The sequence below is a fragment of the Ammospiza caudacuta genome, chromosome 24, assembly GCF_027887145.1.
Source record: "Ammospiza caudacuta isolate bAmmCau1 chromosome 24, bAmmCau1.pri, whole genome shotgun sequence".
Classification (NCBI taxonomy): domain Eukaryota; kingdom Metazoa; phylum Chordata; class Aves; order Passeriformes; family Passerellidae; genus Ammospiza; species Ammospiza caudacuta.
The window spans coordinates 4966357-4984723 of record NC_080616.1 but is presented as its reverse complement, the minus strand read 5'-3'; the positions used below and the strand labels follow the sequence as shown (position 1 = coordinate 4984723).

The window sequence follows — 18367 nt, the reverse complement described above, 5'->3', positions numbered from 1 at the left end:
CGTGCACATTTCACCTGCTGTGGCTCGTGCTTCCCTGCACATCCATGGTTGGATTCCGTGTGGATTTGTCTCTTCCTGGGGTGACCCCACACTCTTCCCACCTGAGCTGGGGCATCCCTGAGCCTGGGGAAGCAGCAGAGCTGGAGTGGTTTTGGTTAAAGAAGTGCACAGGCAGCTCAGATTGATGTATTTGCCTGTAGCTGTGTTTCCTGATGAAGAAACACAGGTTTTCTGGGTTTTAAGATTTTCTCCTGGGGGAAAAGAAATAAACCTGACCAGTTTTGCCCCCATATTACAGCGTTGACTCCTCCCTTTCAACAACCTTGCTGGCTGTATTTCCTCCTTGCAGCAAAAGCCCCTGGGTACCACAGGCCGAGAAGTTTGCAATGACCAAATTCAGTGCTAATCAAGGTCATCTTCAAGCTTGGAAACCCCACATTTGTTCAGATTAATTTTTTTTTCTTTTTTTTCTTTTTGGCAAGCCTGACTGGGAGCTGTGTTTTCCTACATGTGGTTTGGGTTTTGGAATCCCTAAAATAAAGATGCGGGGTTTTGTTCAGGGCAAATCCCAAATTCCTTAAAACTGTTCCCGCAGATGTGAGCAAGATCCGAGGCAACCAATCCTGGGAGTGCATGGCAGGAATGAAACCATGGAGGTCCAGATGGTTTTTTTTTTTTTCTTTTTATTTCCTGGGCAAAGGGACAAACTCACAGAGGAGCCAAGCTGCTCTCTGTGATTTTCTGTATTTCAGGAATCAGCGGTGAAGTTGTAGATTTTTTTAAAAATTTGGTTTGGGAAATGCTTCCTCCTCTCCTTCCCTTGCAGTGATGGAGCTGTGGGCGCCTGCAGTCGCAGAGTGGAGGTGTGAGGGAAGCTGTGAAACCTGAAATTTTATTGAAACCTGAAATTTTATTGCTGGTTCTGGGCTCAGCCTGGAACAACACATCTTGGAAAAGCTTTGGAGGGAGCAGTGCTCGCAGTCAGGCCATGGCAAATCTCTGCAGTTTCACTGCTCAAAGACCTTTAGATGAAAGGGCATATTTTATTGATTTCATGTTGAGTTTATTGCCTGTGTAAAAGCCAAATAGCCTCTGCTGGCTGCATCACTGAATATTTCTGCATTTTTAGGCTGCGACTGCCACACTTCTGCTGTGTTTTCTTGCCCTGTTTGAGTGTGAGTGAGTCATTTTACTATTCTGTCCCTCAAATTCAGGATTAGTGGGATAAGGAGAACACGTGGCTAATGGGAGAAGCTTTTTCATGTTTTTAAAATACTTGAAAACAGTTTGTAAAATGCTGTGTTAACATAGAGACATTCATAATAATTATGCAGTGATTATTATGAACGTGCATTAATAATTAATTATGGTATTAACACCTATATCTGTGTGCTTTATGGGGTCCTTAGATGGAAATATGTTACTTGCAGATATTTTCAAAGGAAAAGGAGCCTTCCTGGAGATGATTCCCTAATGGGAAGTGCTCTGGTGTTGGCTCTCCAGAGGGGTTTCTTCATCTCTTTCATGCCTTGGTTTATAATGAGCTGCACAGCTGGAGGCTCAGGAACAAACTGAATAATCTGAATTTGGTGCCTTTGGGGAGTGCCCCAGAATGTGCAATGTCTTGTTTCTGCATCAGGAGCAGTTTGCAGAGGAATTTGATAGAAATTCCCTGAAGTGGTTTGCTGAGCTGACGTGGGGGATTGCAGCATTCAGTCCTTTTTCCAGACTGAGATTCAGTACATTTTTAGGCAGTGACCACTCGTTCCCCATGCCAAAAATGCACTTGACACTTGTAACTGATGCACTTTTCAGCAACAAAGCTTTGCTGTGCAGGGTTTGGGATGGATTTCCTTGCAATTGCACCCCCAGTCATTTTCTGCCTGCACATAATCACCACAAGGGAGCCTGGCTGACACCAATGAAGGAACACATTTTTAAATGATGTTTTCTGGAGAATTGTGATGGTGTTTTCTGTGATGGGACTGTGTTTAACCTGCAGTGCTTTTCTTTGTTGCAGAGATCCGTGCCCAGTTGGTAGAGCAGCTGAAATGCCTTGACCAGCAGTGTGAGCTTCGGGTCCAGTTACTGCAGGACTTGCAGGATTTCTTCCGCAAGAAGGCAGAGATTGAGATGGATTACTCCAGGAATTTGGAGAAGTTGGCTGAGAGATTCCTGGCTAAAACTAGGAGCACCAAAGACCAGCAATTCAAGTAGAGTATTTCCCTTTTGTTTCTGCCTTTTTTTTTTTTTTTTTCCCCTGCTGTAGATTTGATTGCAAGGACAGGAATGGAAAAGAGAGTTGTTTGAGTGAATATAGGCACCAGCACTGAATTGCAGAGCCAAAAATTCCCCAGGTTTGTGTTGGACACAGAAGCCATTCCCTGCTTTTAGGTGCTCATTGATATCAGTAATTCCTGCTAAGTTGTGTGTTGTCAGTAGGGAATGGGATGTAAGAACTGGAATGTGCAGAAAAGGAGTAATTTTTTGGGAGAGGTGGGCAAAGCTGTGTGCCAGATCTGATGGACAGGATTTCCTTCAGTGTCAGTGGCTTTGGTTTTCTGAAGGGAAGCTGTTCCCAATCTGTTCCCTGCTGTCAGCTCTCCGTTTTTGGGATCCCACACACGCTCTGTGTGGGAGTTGTGTTGCAGCTCTGCTACTATCACTTCAAACAGCAGGGAAATAAGGCCAGCAGCACTTCCAGAGAGAGCTGTGCCACTGTGGGTGGGGGAATCCCTGGATACCGAGCTGGGGGGACTCAATAAAAACCTGAACATGTCCTTACTGACAATCTCTGACTCTGCTGCTTGAAACATCATTTACAGCTGGGTCTGGTTGTGCTGCTGGTTGTTGGTTCTTCCTCAGTTCTCGGGAGTTGGGGGGACTGATTGTGAAAAACGCCAATCACTTGTTTTTAAAAATCTAGAAGTTTAATAGTAATAAAAATGGTTATAAAAATAGTAACACAATTAGAGTAATAATAATTTGGGCAGTTTGGATTAGGACAATATGAGACAATAGAAACAAAGAGTTGTGGACGTCCAGGTGCCTTTGTCTGGGCAGCACGAACCTGAAAAAGGACCCACGTTAACAGAGGATTAACCCTTAAAAGCAACAGTTGCATATTCATACACCTCATCCATGATGCACAAATTCCACTCAAACACAGGATTCTGTCTGGGCAGTGTCAGCTTCTTCCTCTGAATCCTAACAGCGCCTTCAAGGCGGGAAGAAGTTCATTCTCCTGATAATGGGGCAATAAATTCTCTTTCTCTGAAAGATTCAGGTGTCCTGTGGCTGCTATCTCACTGTGAGTCCTTTCTTTAAAAAAGTATCCTACATAGCACAGTTTCTATTTTAACATTTTGTTATAACCTAAAGCTATATCTAACACACTACTTAAGAGAATTAACACAGCATCACTTTCTAACACAACACATATAATGTTCATTTGAATATTTGCAAAAAGCCAATTGTAAAATACATGCATTTTCCACACTGATGCAGGTGGAACCTGGTTTTATGGGTTCACGTCCTCTTGATTCTGCTTTTCCCAGGGGAAGGGGCTGCAGGAGGGGCTGTGGGGGTGAGCCCAGCCCGTGCTCCCCATGTGGGCAGTGCTCAGCCTTGTTGGGCTGTGTTGTCAGGGCAGCAGCTGAGGAAAACAAGGAGCAGCAGCAGCCTTGGGATCTGAATCATTTCTGAGATCTGAGAGGATCCATCTGGGCCCGCTCCCACCCCAATGCAGCGTCACTTTTTGCGTTGTTTGGGTCGGGACGTTCTCCCTGTGTTTGTGCTGTGCTGTTGCTGTGTTTGGAGGGATGTGGGGACACAGCAGCTTCCCGTTTCCAGCAGCAGCTCTCTCTGTGGAAGCCATTAAGGAGGCACCATTTTAGTTTCCTGTCTGCACAGCTTTGATGTCATTCACTGGGGTTGTCGTTTAGAGCACACGTTGTGCTGTGTGCTCAGGAAAGCCTGGCTCCAGAGCAGAGTGTGGGGAAGAGTTGTTCTACACATGCATGGACCTGTCAGAGTCGATCTCTTTCCCTTCCCTTCCCTTCCCTTCCCTTCCCTTCCCTTCCCTTCCCTTCCCTTCCCTTCCCTTCCCTTCCCTTCCCTTCCCTTCCCTTCCCTTCCCTTCCCTTCCCTTCCCTTCCCTTCCCTTCCCTTCCCTTCCCTTCCCTTCCCTTCCCTTCCCTTCCCTTCCCTTCCCTTCCCTTCCCTTCCCTTCCCTTCCCTTCCCCCTTTTTCCTTTCCCCCTTTTTTTCCTTTCTTTTTCCTTTTTCTTTTAGAATGAAAGTGTTGTTACAGCTATAAACACTGCACATCCTGCAGGTGCCTTTAAGATGACACCAGTAGAGATGATGTCTAGATTACAATTTTCCTCTGCAGTATGATGGATGTTCTCAGTTGATTTTGTTGTTACTTCTGGTGAAAATTGAGGTGATTTTCTCTTTATTACATGATATGAAACAACCCATCAGAAACACTTCTGTATTCAGCTTGAGAAAGTGGCATAGAACTTCTGCTTGGGGATTTAGAACTAATTTATGACGTGGAAGTTTTGACTAGAGTTGAACAGAACCCTGCAGGATTTACAGAGGGCTGGTGTTGCTTGGGCTCCTGATTTCTCTTACTTTACCAGCAGATTGCCAGAATAATGCCTTGCTCTTGGAATATGGCATCCCTGCAAGGCCTGAGCCATAAATACACAAATTAATTTGGTCGAGAGTTGGAATGAGTGAGCAATAACACAATGTCTAAGGCTGCTGGGTGGGTGGCAGTGTTGGCCAGCAGTGGCACAGGTCAGGCTGGCAGGCAGCACTCAGGACAGTGCCACAATGCCACAGGGATCCTTAGGGAACAATTCCATTGTACCCACCTGTCCCCAGTGCTGCCCTGCCTGAATCACAGGGACCGTCCTGGCTGGCATCTCCTGTGGAGATGCTGGAGCTGGAATCCCATTGAGAGCCCCCCGTTTGATCAAAACCAGCCATCAGCTCCCTGCCCCTCAGGATTACAGTCTGGGACAGGAGCCTGCTCTGTAATTGCCTGGCTCTGACCCTATAAATACCCCATAACAGCCTGCTCTCCCAGAACTGGTAATTATGGCAGGAGGTACCGTATCATTGCCTGCCTGCTCCCCGTGGCACATCCCCTTTTTAGATCTCCTGACACGGAAATCTGTCAGGCAGCCACCCTGTAATTTGCATTTTCCTGCTCTGCAGCTCGTGTGGGATTGCCCACTTGCTCCCACTGTGTTCCTACAAGGGAATGCTGCCCAGGGCAGGAGGATTTGGGCTGAGCCCTGGGATTGGAGTGTGTGGGTTCCTCCATGCTGGGGAGAGCACAGGCTTCAAGGAGAGAGCAGAATGGGAGGTTCCCAAAACCCAGGGAGGTTTATTTTATTTTATTTTATTTTATTTTATTTTATTTTATTTTATTTTATTTTATTTTATTTTATTTTATTTTATTTTATTTTATTATTTTTTTATTTTATTTTAAAAATTTTACTTATTTTATTTTTTTATATTTAATTTTTTAAAATTTTATTTATTTCAAATTTGATTTGATTTTTTATTTTATTTTTATTTTTACTTTTTATTTTATTTTCGTTTTTATATTTATTTATTTTAAAAAAAATTTACTTTAAATTTATTTTATTTTATTTTATTTTATTTTATTTTAATTTAATTTTTTATTTTATTTTTATTTTTTAAAATTTTAATATTTTCTTTATTTTATTTTTATTTTTATTTTATTTTTATTTTATTTATTTTTCCCTCCGCTGTAGATTTGTTTGGACAGGAATGGAAAAGAGAATTATTAGAGTGAGTGTGGGCACCAGCACTGCTCTGAATTCCAGAGCCAAACATTCCCCAAGCTTGTGTTGGACACAGAAGCCATTCCCTGCTCTGGGTGCTCATTGATGTCAGTAATTCCTGTAGGTTCTGTGTTGTTAATGGGGAATGGGATGTAAGAATTGGAATGTACAAAAGGGGGCCCAAATCTTGTAACTGTGGCTGCTGCAGGAGCTTGCTTGTCCCAGGTTTGGTACCTGAGGTGTAAATCAGAGCATCCATCTCACAGGTGACTCTTGGGTCTGGGGGTGACTTTTAGCCCCCCAAAAAATGACTCTGTCCCTCTGCACTCAGACCCTGAGACCTCCAACCCCAGCCTTCACTTCTCTTATTTTGTATAATTTTTGTCCTGGAGGCATTTGCCTGTTCAGATCATCAATATGAAAACCATGGCAAATCTTGAGTGATTGCTTTTGAGGGAAAAAATGAGAAAAAAAAAAAAAAAAAAAGACAATGCTACAATGCTATTTTAAGGCCACATTTTAAATCAAGGTAATATTTGGAAGCAGGATCCTGAGTAGCAATTGTCAGCTGGAGAGCTGAATGTCCAGGATATCCCAGCATGAAATTCAGATGCCTTTCTGGCAGCCTTTGCCTCGAAGTAGAAGATGAAGAATAAGTCTGGCAACCTTCAGGCTGAGCACTTGTAAACAACAGATGTTCATAACTGGAATCTTTTGGAAGAGAAGGGCAGGGAGCAGCATGGATGTCCATGCTTGTAATTCTCAAAATTTGCACTTAACACTGAGCTGTGTCAGGGAAAATCAGATGTGAGGTTGAATGAGCAGCTTGCAGAGAAATTCAGCTTTAATTTTCCTAGAAGTAAAATAATTTCTATAAAGGAGGGTTGGTGCAGGTTGTGAGGGAGGAATTGACAAAAGCATTTGAGTCACGTGGGCTTCACTTACATTATTATTAATAATAATAATAAACATTGTTATTTTTTGTGGTTCTTTTTGCTGAAGCAGAATCCTACACATTTTATTCTGAGCCTGTCAAATAACCCCATTTGGAAGCTTTTTGTAAGCATTAAACATTCATTGATTCAGTGACCTGTGTGAGTGCAGTGAGCCAGGGATTCGTGACCAGCAGAAAAGGATGGAAAACCTCAGGGAGGACTTTTGTGCTGTTTTTCATCATCTCAGTGATGCCAGTCTCACAGCACACTGCTGTGATTGTGGCCACACTGCAGAGGGCAAAATTCAGAGAGGGTTGCAGGAGTATTTAGAGGAACAATGAAATCTCTGCTCTCACCCTTGGCCTGGCTCCAGCTCTGGGGGTTTGCAGATTTGGCTGTCCTGTGATGCATCAGCCTGGAGGACACATCCAGGGAAAATCTGAATGTTTTGGGGAGGTCAGGAGTGGAACAGGAGACTTCAGGTGTTGTGTTAAATACCTCACTCACGGCAAGGATGGTCAGGGATTTTCTGTTGCCGCGGGCAGTGGGACATCCCTTGGATCCTTCATCAGGCCAGGAGTGATGGGTTCAAATGAGAGGGGAGTTTAGGTGAGATGTTGGGAAGGAATTGTTCCCTGTGAGGGTGGGCAGGCCCTGGCACAGGGTCAGAGAAGCTGTGGGAGAATCCAAGGCCAGGCTGGACAGGACCTTTCTCCTCAGTAATATTTTCATTCTCATCTAATTCATATCTAATTCATTCCTTCACCTTCTGCTCTTTATAGAAACACAGGGTTCCTATTCCTGGTTTGTGGGTGTGACTCTAGGTTATTTTTTTAATTTATTATTTATTTTGTTATTGGTTATTTCTTTATTTGGATCTATTTTGTAAGATGACTTCTCTCCTATTTCTTGCAATGCCCAACTCGGTGTCTGTGGTGTCTGTCTGTCTGCCCTGCTTGTCTTGAAGCAGATCAATCTTGCCTTCCAGTCCCTTGTATGAATGAGTAATTTAATTAAGATACTTGAGACTCAATCTTCCCTTCTGATCTTTTTGAGACCCAGCTGAAACCTTTGAAGTGGAAGTTGCACAGGACCTGATCGAGATAAACACCCGAGAAACCACAGCGGCTTCATCGTTTGTGGTTCCATAAAAATCTGTGCACAGCTTCCTTTTCCTGCTCCCAGCCAGCCCCCATGGCTGTGATCTGCTGGAATTCAGGCTAACCTAAATAAACTCTCCACACTCACTATCACCACACCATCTTTACACCAGTGCTTGAAATAAACCTGCATCTTGGCATCTTCCTCCTCCTCCTCCTCATGGGGGAGGTTGGAATCAAAAAGTTGTTGTCAGTGTGAAGGCAGCAGCATCACTGTGGGAAAGTTCATATTCACATCCTAAAAGTTTTTGGGTTGATGTCATCAGTTTTACCTCTCCAGGGTGAAGGGGGACTGTGTCACTGTGCAGAATGTGTTACACCCCCAGTGATATTTCCCTTTTCCATCCCTCCTCTGGGTGACATGGAGCTGGGAGCAGAGTGCCTTTGCCAGCTCCTTTGAGGGTTGAAATGCTTAATGGGAGCCCCAGTTTGCTCCCTGCCATCTGCTGTGGTGAGGATGAAGAGGTTTTTTTGTGAGCAGTTGTACAATTCCTGCTCCCTGTTGGGAAAACTGCGCCCACGTCCCACCCCAGGGGAAGCTGCAGCTCCAGAGGTGCTTTAAAAGTTAATGTCTGTGGAGTTTTAGAGGATGCTTGGGAGGTTTGAAGCAACTATTTAATTTTCTCTCTTATTTCTGCCTCGAATATCAGCTTTGTGCTGACAGCAGCTAACCAAGGAGAGGTTTTGTCTCCCAAATGCTGGATTTGTACAAAAGCAAGGCACTGAAGGGGTTATTGAACAGCAAAAACAACAAGAAATGAAAGGAATTTAAAATGACAGTGTGGCTGTGTGTGGCTGGAGCATGCTGAAGGTGACAAGCCCAGCTGTGCACCGGGGGCTCTGGGGTTTGGGGTGGCTTTTCCTGCAGGATGTGTGACCACAGGGAGCGTGTCAGCACCCATCTGGCGCCAGGCAGCACCAGCGCCTCCCTCCCAGCCTTTCCGCAGGCTCCTGGCATCGCTGCTGTTTGTGTTTGGGGCAGCCGGGGCTGCTGTGGCTGGGACAGCTGGGCTGCAACTCCCACTTAACTCCTGCAGCTCTCCTGCTTCCCCTTCTGACGGGGTTCCTGGTGTCAGGATGACCCCAAGGTGTGAAAAAGTCTCCTTTTTCCAGTTCTGAGACTGAAGAATAAGAGGCGATTCCTTGGCTTTCCTTCTCAAAGTTGTTTATTGTCGCAGACATTTCTCCACAGAAATCCTTTCTTTCAGATTTCTGTGTTTTCTGGAAGGCAGAGGCCTCAGAAGGGAAGGTAAACAATTGTTATCAGCTGCTGTGGAATGCAATAGGATTCACCTTGATTGGCTCATTTTCTATGTTTATAATTAAGGGCCAATCATCAGTGCAAGCTGGGGGACTGAGTCCCTGGACACAACTTTGTTGTAGATTCTTTTCTGTCTATTCTTAGCTTAGCTAGCAGCTCTGCAAACCTCTCTCTATATTCTAATTAGTATAGTCTTAATGTATTATATATAATATCTTAATAAATATGCCTTCTGATCAAGATACAAGATTCACCGTCTCTCTCTCACCAGCCGCGCCCACTCAGGTGCGGTAATAGTTTATTATTTCTAATCTATAGCATTCTTTCTCTGACCTGCTGAGATCTGTCCAGCACACTGACCACCCTCAGGACAGTGATATCTTTTTATACTAAAAACTACCTGTACATTATTTACAATAATTTTCCAATACCTGTCACTTATATTAGACAGTCTGTTTCTACTCTAAACCAGTCCAGAAGTGTCACCATCACAGCAGAAGATGGAGGACAAGAAAAAGAAGGAGAAAGACAGAACACACCCAGATTCTTCCATCTTGCCTCCTGAACCCCCATCCTAAAAACCCCAAAATTCTACTTTTTCACCCTGTGATAAATTAACTATCATTCTACTCAAACTCTTGTGGCTTGTAACTCTTCACACAAAGTTGGGAATTGTTTCCATGGATTAAAATCAAAGACACAGGTGGTTTTGACTCTGTGCCAAGGTCTCTCAGACCCTTGCCAGGGTCTTGAGCCATCCAGGACAGCCAGAGGAATGTCCTGGGTTCCAACATTTCCCTGGAGAATCAAAAATTTTCATGTATCTTTTGTAATCTGTTTTCATGCTGATGGCCTTGTCTTTTTCTTTGCTATGGATACACTCAAAAATGATCATTATTTCTTCTATTAACTCAGCTTTGCTTGCATACCAGCTGTCAAGCTCCTCTGTACAGAACTCCTGGTGCTAATGGGGCACTGAGGGTTTTTAAGCAGGATTTTGGTCAGCTGGTGGAGAGTCTGGGCATTTTTTGTTGCTGTTTTCCTTCCCAAACTCTTCATGGTCGCTGGGTAATTTTCACTTGCAGCCCTGCCAGCTTTGGAGGGCAGGGATGGAGTCAGTGGGTGAAGCAGTCCAGATCACAAGCTGCAGTCAGTCCTGAGCTTTCCAATTTTATTTTTATTTTTTATTAAATCAAGATCAGCTGTTCTGAAACCCTTTATCTAAAATTATCCATATTGCACAAATCCAACTGCTGGTGTCGCGAGAAGGGTAATGAAACTCTGCCCTGGGTCAGTTTTCCCATTTTCCCAATGTTTCTTGCAGCAGAGATTGCTGTCCTTTCAAGAGCAGAAAATTTCCCTTTCAATGGGAATTAAACTGCATTGCTTTTAGGAGGAAAGAAATCTGATGAGAGTCTTGTACAATAATCAGGGCTTTGCACCACAGGTTTTATTATTTTCTAGATAAATATTATTGTGAATAAATGTTGTCCAGAGCTGCATAGAAGGACATGCTGTCATTAAATCTCCACCTGGATCTGCTGCTGGAGCACCCCAAGCTTTCATCTGGGGTGAAATGCTGCCCTGAGAGACAAATTATTCCCTCCAATAAATGAAATACTGACCCAAATACACCAAAGTTCCTCTCCTCTCCCCTGCTGCCCTTTGCACTGCTCATTTGCTGGGTGCTCCAGCTGAAAGAAGCTGGGGAAAGTTCAAAGATGAGAAAATGAAGCAGCTTTTAGGAGCTGTGGGACAGATAGAGAATCCTTCCCATAATGGTTTTGCACAGGATTTTGTTCCCTGCGCAGATGCTGTTTGGCACACTGGGTGCTTGAAATCTTTTTTGTTGTGGTTAAGACCCAAATGTTTGAGACAGGGCTGTGAAACCTCCTGTCAGACACTGGAGCCATCGCCCTGCCTGCCTCAGGCTCTGATTTATGCACAAAATCCTGGATTCAAAGGGAGAAATTAAAGGCTGCACTTGGCACAGTGCAGCTGGCATTTATAGGATCTGTTTGTTGGGGACAAAAGCTCACGGGAATGCAGGGAAATGGAACCGAGGGTGTATTTTCTGTATCCTCCTCAGCATCCCACCCTCCCCACAGCCTCACTTACAGATCCAGGGTTGTGGTGGAATCCTGACCAGTTGTCCGTGCTTTGTGTCCCTGCAGGAAGGATCAGAACGTGCTGTCCCCAGTGAACTGCTGGAACCTGCTGCTCAACCAGGTGAAGAGGGAGAGCAGGGACCACACCACGCTCAGTGACATTTATCTCAACAACATCATCCCGCGCTTCGTGCAGGTCAGCGAGGACTCAGGGCGCCTCTTCAAGAAGGTAACTGAGTGCTCCAGCACACAACTTCCCTTTGGTTCTTCTGTATATTTATTTATTTAGTCATTAATTTATTTATTTTTTATTAAAAATGCCACTCCACCTATTAATTGTGGAGTTGAGTGCGCCAGCCCAGATTTTCACTTTGGTTCTTCTGAATATATATTTTTATTTATTTAGTAATTAATTAATTAATTAATTTATAAAAAGTACCACTCCACCTATTACTTCTGGAGTTACAGATATATATAAAAATATATATAATATATAAATGATATATATTATATTTCATATATATAAATAAAAGTATATATTAAATATATATCTAAAATACTACTCCAGCTATTACTTGTGGAGTTATATATATATATATAAATATAATATATATATTATATTCTATATATATAAATAAATAATATATGTTATATATTTATTATAATATTTATTTTATATATTATTTATAATTACATTTTATATATTATATATTATATATTATACATTATATATTATATATTATATATTATATATATAACTTTATATATCAATAAAAATATATATTAAATATATATCTAAAATACTACTCCAGCTATTACTTGTGGAGTTATATATATATATATAAATATAATATATATATTATATTCTATATATATAAATAAATAATATATGTTATATATTTATTATAATATTTATTTTATATATTATTTATAATTACATTTTATATATTATATATTATATATTATACATTATATATTATATATTATATATTATATATTATATATATAACTTTATATATCAATAAAAATATATATTAAATATATATCTAAAATTCTACTCCAGATATTACTTGTGGAGATAGATGTATATATATCTCTCTATATATATAGATATATATATATTTGTATAATATATATACAAATTATATTCTATATATATAAATGACTAATATGCATTTTATATAATTATTATTATTATTATATTTTATAATATATAATTCATACATTATTTATAAAGAAATTCTATATTTTTATATAAATTATATATATTTTATATATAATATATATTATGTATATAAAATATATTTTAGATAAATAATATGTATTTTCTGTGCTAATAATATATATTATTTATATTTTATAATTTATATATATTTAATATGTCTATATTTATATTTTATATCATATATATTATAAATAATATATATTTATAAAGATATTTTAATTAAAATATATGAATATTTATATTTATATATTTATAGAAAATATATATTGCTATATAAAATATATCTAAAATAAAGATATTTTATATATTTATATTTATATTTTAATATATATTTATATATTAAATAGATATATTTATATATTTAAATAATTTCTACATTATATATATATACTCCAGCTGTTACTTGCCTGTTTCTTGAGTTTTCAATGGAAAACAAAAAATACATTCCACTTTCACATTCTGTTTCTCTTCAACTTCTTCTTTTTTCTAACTCATTGCCTGAGCACAGGAGGAATCTTCTCCTTTTCAAGTTATGTCACACTGAGGCCTTTTTGACCTTTTAAAACTTTCCGGTAATTACATTATGGTTGATTAGATACTTACATGGGATTATTGAATGGCAGTTACTCTTCAGTTCCTCTAATCCCTCCAAAGGAGGAATAATCTCCCTGTTGAATTTCAACAAGGGCCGTGCTGGAACAAGGTGGCCTCGAAAATGCCTTGGCAAAGCCTCACTTGGAAATTGATATTATCCCAGTTTGGCTGGAAATGGCAGCTTTATTTCAGCCCCTTATAAAGCAGGGCAAAGTCATGTTTATAGTTCATTTTGGGCAGCAGGACAAGGATAAAAAAACAAATAAATAACCAGTTAACAGCAAAATACCATCTCTGGTTTGTTTCTCCCAGGCCAAGGGCAAACTCCACATTAATTTGTGCAAACAAAAGGCACTGGTTGTTAAATCCCAACTACTTCTTGGGCTGTTCGCCAGGAATACCAGCTTGGCTGAAGGCCAGATCAGGTGTTTGATTACAACTCCACTTGTGCTGCGTGGTTCAAACCAAAAATTGCATCCTCTCTTATCTGGTAGCAGCTGATAAATAGAGAAATTTGGCTGACATGGAGCTGTTTGTGCTTTTTCACTGGAGTCCCTTCCCTTGCTGAGCTGCAAGAAGCAGCTTAAAATTGGTACTACAGGCTAGAAAACAGATGAGGTGTGTGATTAAAATACTGCAAAGCAGTTTAGCAGTCTGTGGGTTTAAAGATTTTTACCCATTTATAACCCCCCTCAGTGGCACATTTGTAAAATATCCCAAAGCAGCACAGAGGATGGCAGAGTCTCTCTGAACTTTAAGCAAAAAAAAAGGGAATTTCCTCACCTTTTTTTACCTTTTCCTGGGTTAAACACAAGGACAAGCTGCTGGCAAAGCGAGGCTGCCTTGCTGTAGATGTTGATGGAGAACCTACCAACTGAAATTGGGGAACTATTTAAGTTAATGAATTAACTGAATCATTAATGCTGATTAACTGAATCATTAACAGAGTTAATGATTTAGGTTGCAAATAATGCCATGAAATGGGGACAGGATGGTGACACAGAAATCCTCATCTGCTGAGGGAAAAGCAGATCCTGAGGCAGAAAATCCTTTCCTTGGATTTCTTTTTTCCTTGGTTGTTCTCAAATCAGTGTTTTGTGTGATGCTGGGATGGAGCAGGTGAGGTGGGGAGGACAGGCAGGGAAAAAAGGAGGTGCTTGAGGTCCCTTTTGGAACTGAGCTCTTGAGCTGCTGCATCTCTGAGGATGTGGAGAGATTTTCAAAGGGCAGAGTGCAGCTGTGATCAGGGCTGGATGGGTGAGATAAGAAAAGGAAAAAGGAAAAAGGAAAAAGGAAAAAGGAAAAAGGAAAGGAAAGGAAAGGAAAGGAAAGGAAAGGAAAGGAAAGGAAAGGAAAGGAAAGGAAAGGAGAAAAGGGAAAGGAGAAAAGGGAAAGGAGAAAAGGGAAAGGAGAAAAGGGAAAGGAAAAAAGGGAAAGGGGAAAAGGGAAAGGAAATATGATTTTAGTCAGGTGGGGCTGGGCTCTTTCTGCAGGAACTGACACAACCAGAGCACACAGCCTCCAGCTGCACCAAGGGAAATGCAGGTTGCATATCAGGAAAAAGTTTTTTCCTGAAAAAGTGATAAAGTGTGGGAAATTAATTTATAGAGAATGAGGCATTTACAGCATGGTGTGGTAAAAGCTGATAGGCCAAGAAATGCTTATAATGCATTGTAATTAGGAAATAGTTAACTTCTGATTGTGATGGTGTGAATTATAACATCTGTGTTGTCTCACCCTTCACACGAGACTGAAAATAGAATAAAAGTTTTTAAAATGGCTCTCAGCTGCCCCATCTGTGGGTCAGAAAAGAGCATAATCTGACAATAAAGTTCTGGAATGTTCTGCCAGGGGAGGTGGTGGAGTCCCCATCCCTGGGGGTGTTTAACAAAGCCTGGATGTGGCACTGGGTGCCAGGGGTGAGCTGAGGGGTTGGACCTGGGTTGGCTTTAATGATCCTGAAGGTCTCTTCCACCCTGGTGATTCTGTGATTGAAATGTGTCCGTGTGGCAGTGAGGAGGGGAAAGCAGAGAGCCTGAGGTGGGGACGGCAGCTCCTTCTGCACCCAGAACATCTCCAGGAGTGGTGGCAGTGTGGGTTTGGTCTCTTCAGAGTGCTCAGGGTGAGATTCTCACGTGGTCACTCTTGGACTCTGCAAAGCGCTGATGGTGGAGCAGGGCTGGGTTCCTGTCAGTGTGAAATCCGTGAATTCCAGCAGCCATTGGGGTTGCCTGCCCTGCACAAGGGCTTCCAGAGGGGTTGTGGTGGCGCTTTTGGGGTTCCAGCACCCTGGGAACCCTGGTGTGTGGCTGTGTGTCACCGTGAGCTGGGATGAGGAGATGCAGGATGGATGGATGATGGATGGGGAATGGATGGATGGATGGATGGATGGATGGATGGATGGACGGATGGATGGATGGATGAGGGATGGATGGATGATGGATGGATGGATGGATGGATGGATGGACGGATGGATGGATGAGGGATGGATGGATGATGGATGGATGGATGGATGATGGATGATGGATGGATGGATGGATGGATGGATGGATGGATGGATGATGGATGGATGATGGATGGATGGATGGATGGATGGATGGATGGATGGATGGATGGATGGGGGATGGATGGATGGATGAGGGATGGATGGATGATGGATGGATGGATGGATGGATGGATGGATGGACGATGGATGGACGGATGGATGGATGGATGGATGGATGGATGGATGGATGAGGGATGGATGGATGGACGGATGGATGGATGGATGGATGGACGATGGATGGACGGATGATGGATGGATGGATGGATGGATGGATTGATGGATGGATGGATGAGGGATGGATGGATGGATGGATAAGGGGATGAAGGCAGGGATGAAGGGATTCATAGTGGATGTTTGGGAGCCTGCCAGCCACTTCAGAGCTATCTCTGCTGATAAGAGCAGCTGTGCTTTTGCCCTGGCATGCTGCTGGATGAACGTTGTGTGTCAGCCCCTTTTCCCTGCTTCTGGGCTTTGTTACTCACCTGGGTCCCTTTTCCTGCAGAACCTTGCCAAGTCTGAGCTGTGTGCCCCAAATGTGGCTTTGGATTGGAACTCTCAGCTGAGCTGCAGGAATTCTTGCAGCACTGTGCTTTTCCATGCCTTTTCTTTGGTTTCTCCTAAGGAAACACGTTCAGGTGTTGGTGTGAGATGCTCCTGCTCAGGGTCTGACAGTCCTGAAGATGAATCCTGGTGCTGTCAGTGGGAATCTGGGATTTGTCTGCCCCCAGGGCTGGTGTCAGTGCAATTCTGGGGAAGATAAATGGTGAAATAACCACATTTCCAGCAAATAAAACTATAAAGGGGGAGAATTGTCCTAGTGACAAATAGTTCCACCTTGGGGAGGAGGTGATGTTTGCTTGTTTGGGCAGAGTTAATGATTTAGGGCTGGCTCTGGTGCAGGGCTGCAGTTCCCAGCCCTGGTGCCACCAGCGTTGCTATTCTGGTCACCTCTCCCTCTCCTGGAAAATCATCCTGCTTTGATGTCTGCTCCTTTTCATTCCTTCATCTCCCTTTGATTCCCCCTGCTTTTCCTCCTTCAGCACAGCTCCTTTATTTATTTATTTATTTCTACTTTTCTATATCTATATATGTTTTTATATTTATATATATGTATGTTATAAATATATGAGATATATATATGTAAATTATAATATATGTATTGTCTCATATACACACACACACACACACACACACACACACACACATATATATATATATATATGAGACAATACAGATATTATAATTTACACCATCACAATCAGAAGTTAGCTATTTCCTAATTACAATTCATTAGAAGCATTTCTTGGCCTATCAGCTTTTGCCACACCATGCTGTAAATGCCTAATTCTCTATAAATTAATTTCCCACACTTTATCGCTCTTTCAGGAAAAAACTTTTTATATTTATACATGGGGTTTTTATGGTATATATGGGTTTTATATTTATATATGGGGTTTTTATGGTATATATGGGTTTTATATTTATATATGGGGTTTTTATGGTATATATGGGTTTTATATTGATATATGGGTTTTATATTTATATATGGGTTTTGTATCTGGGGTTTTTTCCCCAAAAAATATTCTTCTATTTGAGCTGATTCCCCCTTTAATTTCCCTTTTTCCCTCCATCCCCCTGTCACCCTCTCTATTTTTATATTTATATATGCATTTTTTCCACACAAAATATGTTTCTCTTTGTGCTGATTCCTGCTTTGATTTCATTTTCCCCTCTATCCCCCTGTCACCCTCTCTATTGAATGTGACCCTTCATTTCTCTGCATGGTTATCAGGTTTTCTCCCTGTTCCTTGCATGGTTATCAGGTTTTCTTGCCTCCAGACGTATCTTTTGAGTGGGATCCCTTGGGATTATTTATACGTGTACAGACCTTTGAGCAGCAGCCTCCTTAATTTGGTCTCTTTAATCACTCTTTCTGTGTTGTCTCTTTGAAATTTTCCTGGAAGCAGCCTCATAATCTTGTTCAAATTGAAGGAAAAAGAAAAAAAAAAAGAGAAAATTACCTTTTTTAAAAGACAGACTGTGAAATGCTCACTTTGAGCAGTGTGTGAACAAAATTATTCATTTAATTTTGGCAGATTTTTACCTGTGGATGTTGTGAAGTGACTGGCAGATGTTAACGGACAAAAATGCAGATTTATTCTGTGGGCAGAGGGGCCTCAGGACAGGCCAGTTACCAGCTCAGTGTCTGCCTGCCCTGCTGGGTTAAAAACCCATTTTTTGCTCTGATTTTAGCTGGGATGCTGGAGCAGGGACCTTTCCCTGCCATACCCACTTAATTGAGGATATTTATGAGGACAAAACCCTGTTTGGAATCAAGAAAACCAACCTGAGGATTTGAAATTCTCCTCCTATTTAGCAGCTTTGATGGTGGGAAACCCCCCCAGTTTATCTCCTGGTGCACTGCAGGGTGTTTGATGTGCAATAAAAAATCCACAATGAGCTGGTTAAAAGCCTTGCAGTAATCAAGGAAAAGGAATTATTAATTCTCTAAAGGGGTCTGTCATGACCTACTTTACAGCTGCACTGTGCCTCTTGCTGCTCTGGTAGCAGAAAATGACAAATCTTAAAGCACCCCACACACGGAAAACCACCACATGACACAAGTTAATGGTTAAAAAGTTGGGCATTTGTACAAATATTTTCCACCACGGTGTAAATTTGTAAATGTGCAAATGCCATGAGTAAAACTCTCAC

At 41.6% G+C, this 18367-nt stretch overlaps 1 protein-coding gene across 3 annotated transcripts in view; it reads left to right on the top strand.

The window, feature by feature from the left end:
* Positions 1-18367, top strand: part of SRGAP2 (SLIT-ROBO Rho GTPase activating protein 2) — a 115417-nt gene that overhangs the window by 33895 nt on the left and 63155 nt on the right. For all 3 annotated transcript variants that reach the window (XM_058819605.1, XM_058819604.1, XM_058819603.1), the window contains exons 2-3: positions 2021-2213; positions 11355-11517. In XM_058819605.1, the coding sequence (XP_058675588.1) occupies positions 2021-2213; positions 11355-11517 (356 nt within the window). The remainder of the gene's footprint in view (positions 1-2020; positions 2214-11354; positions 11518-18367) is intronic.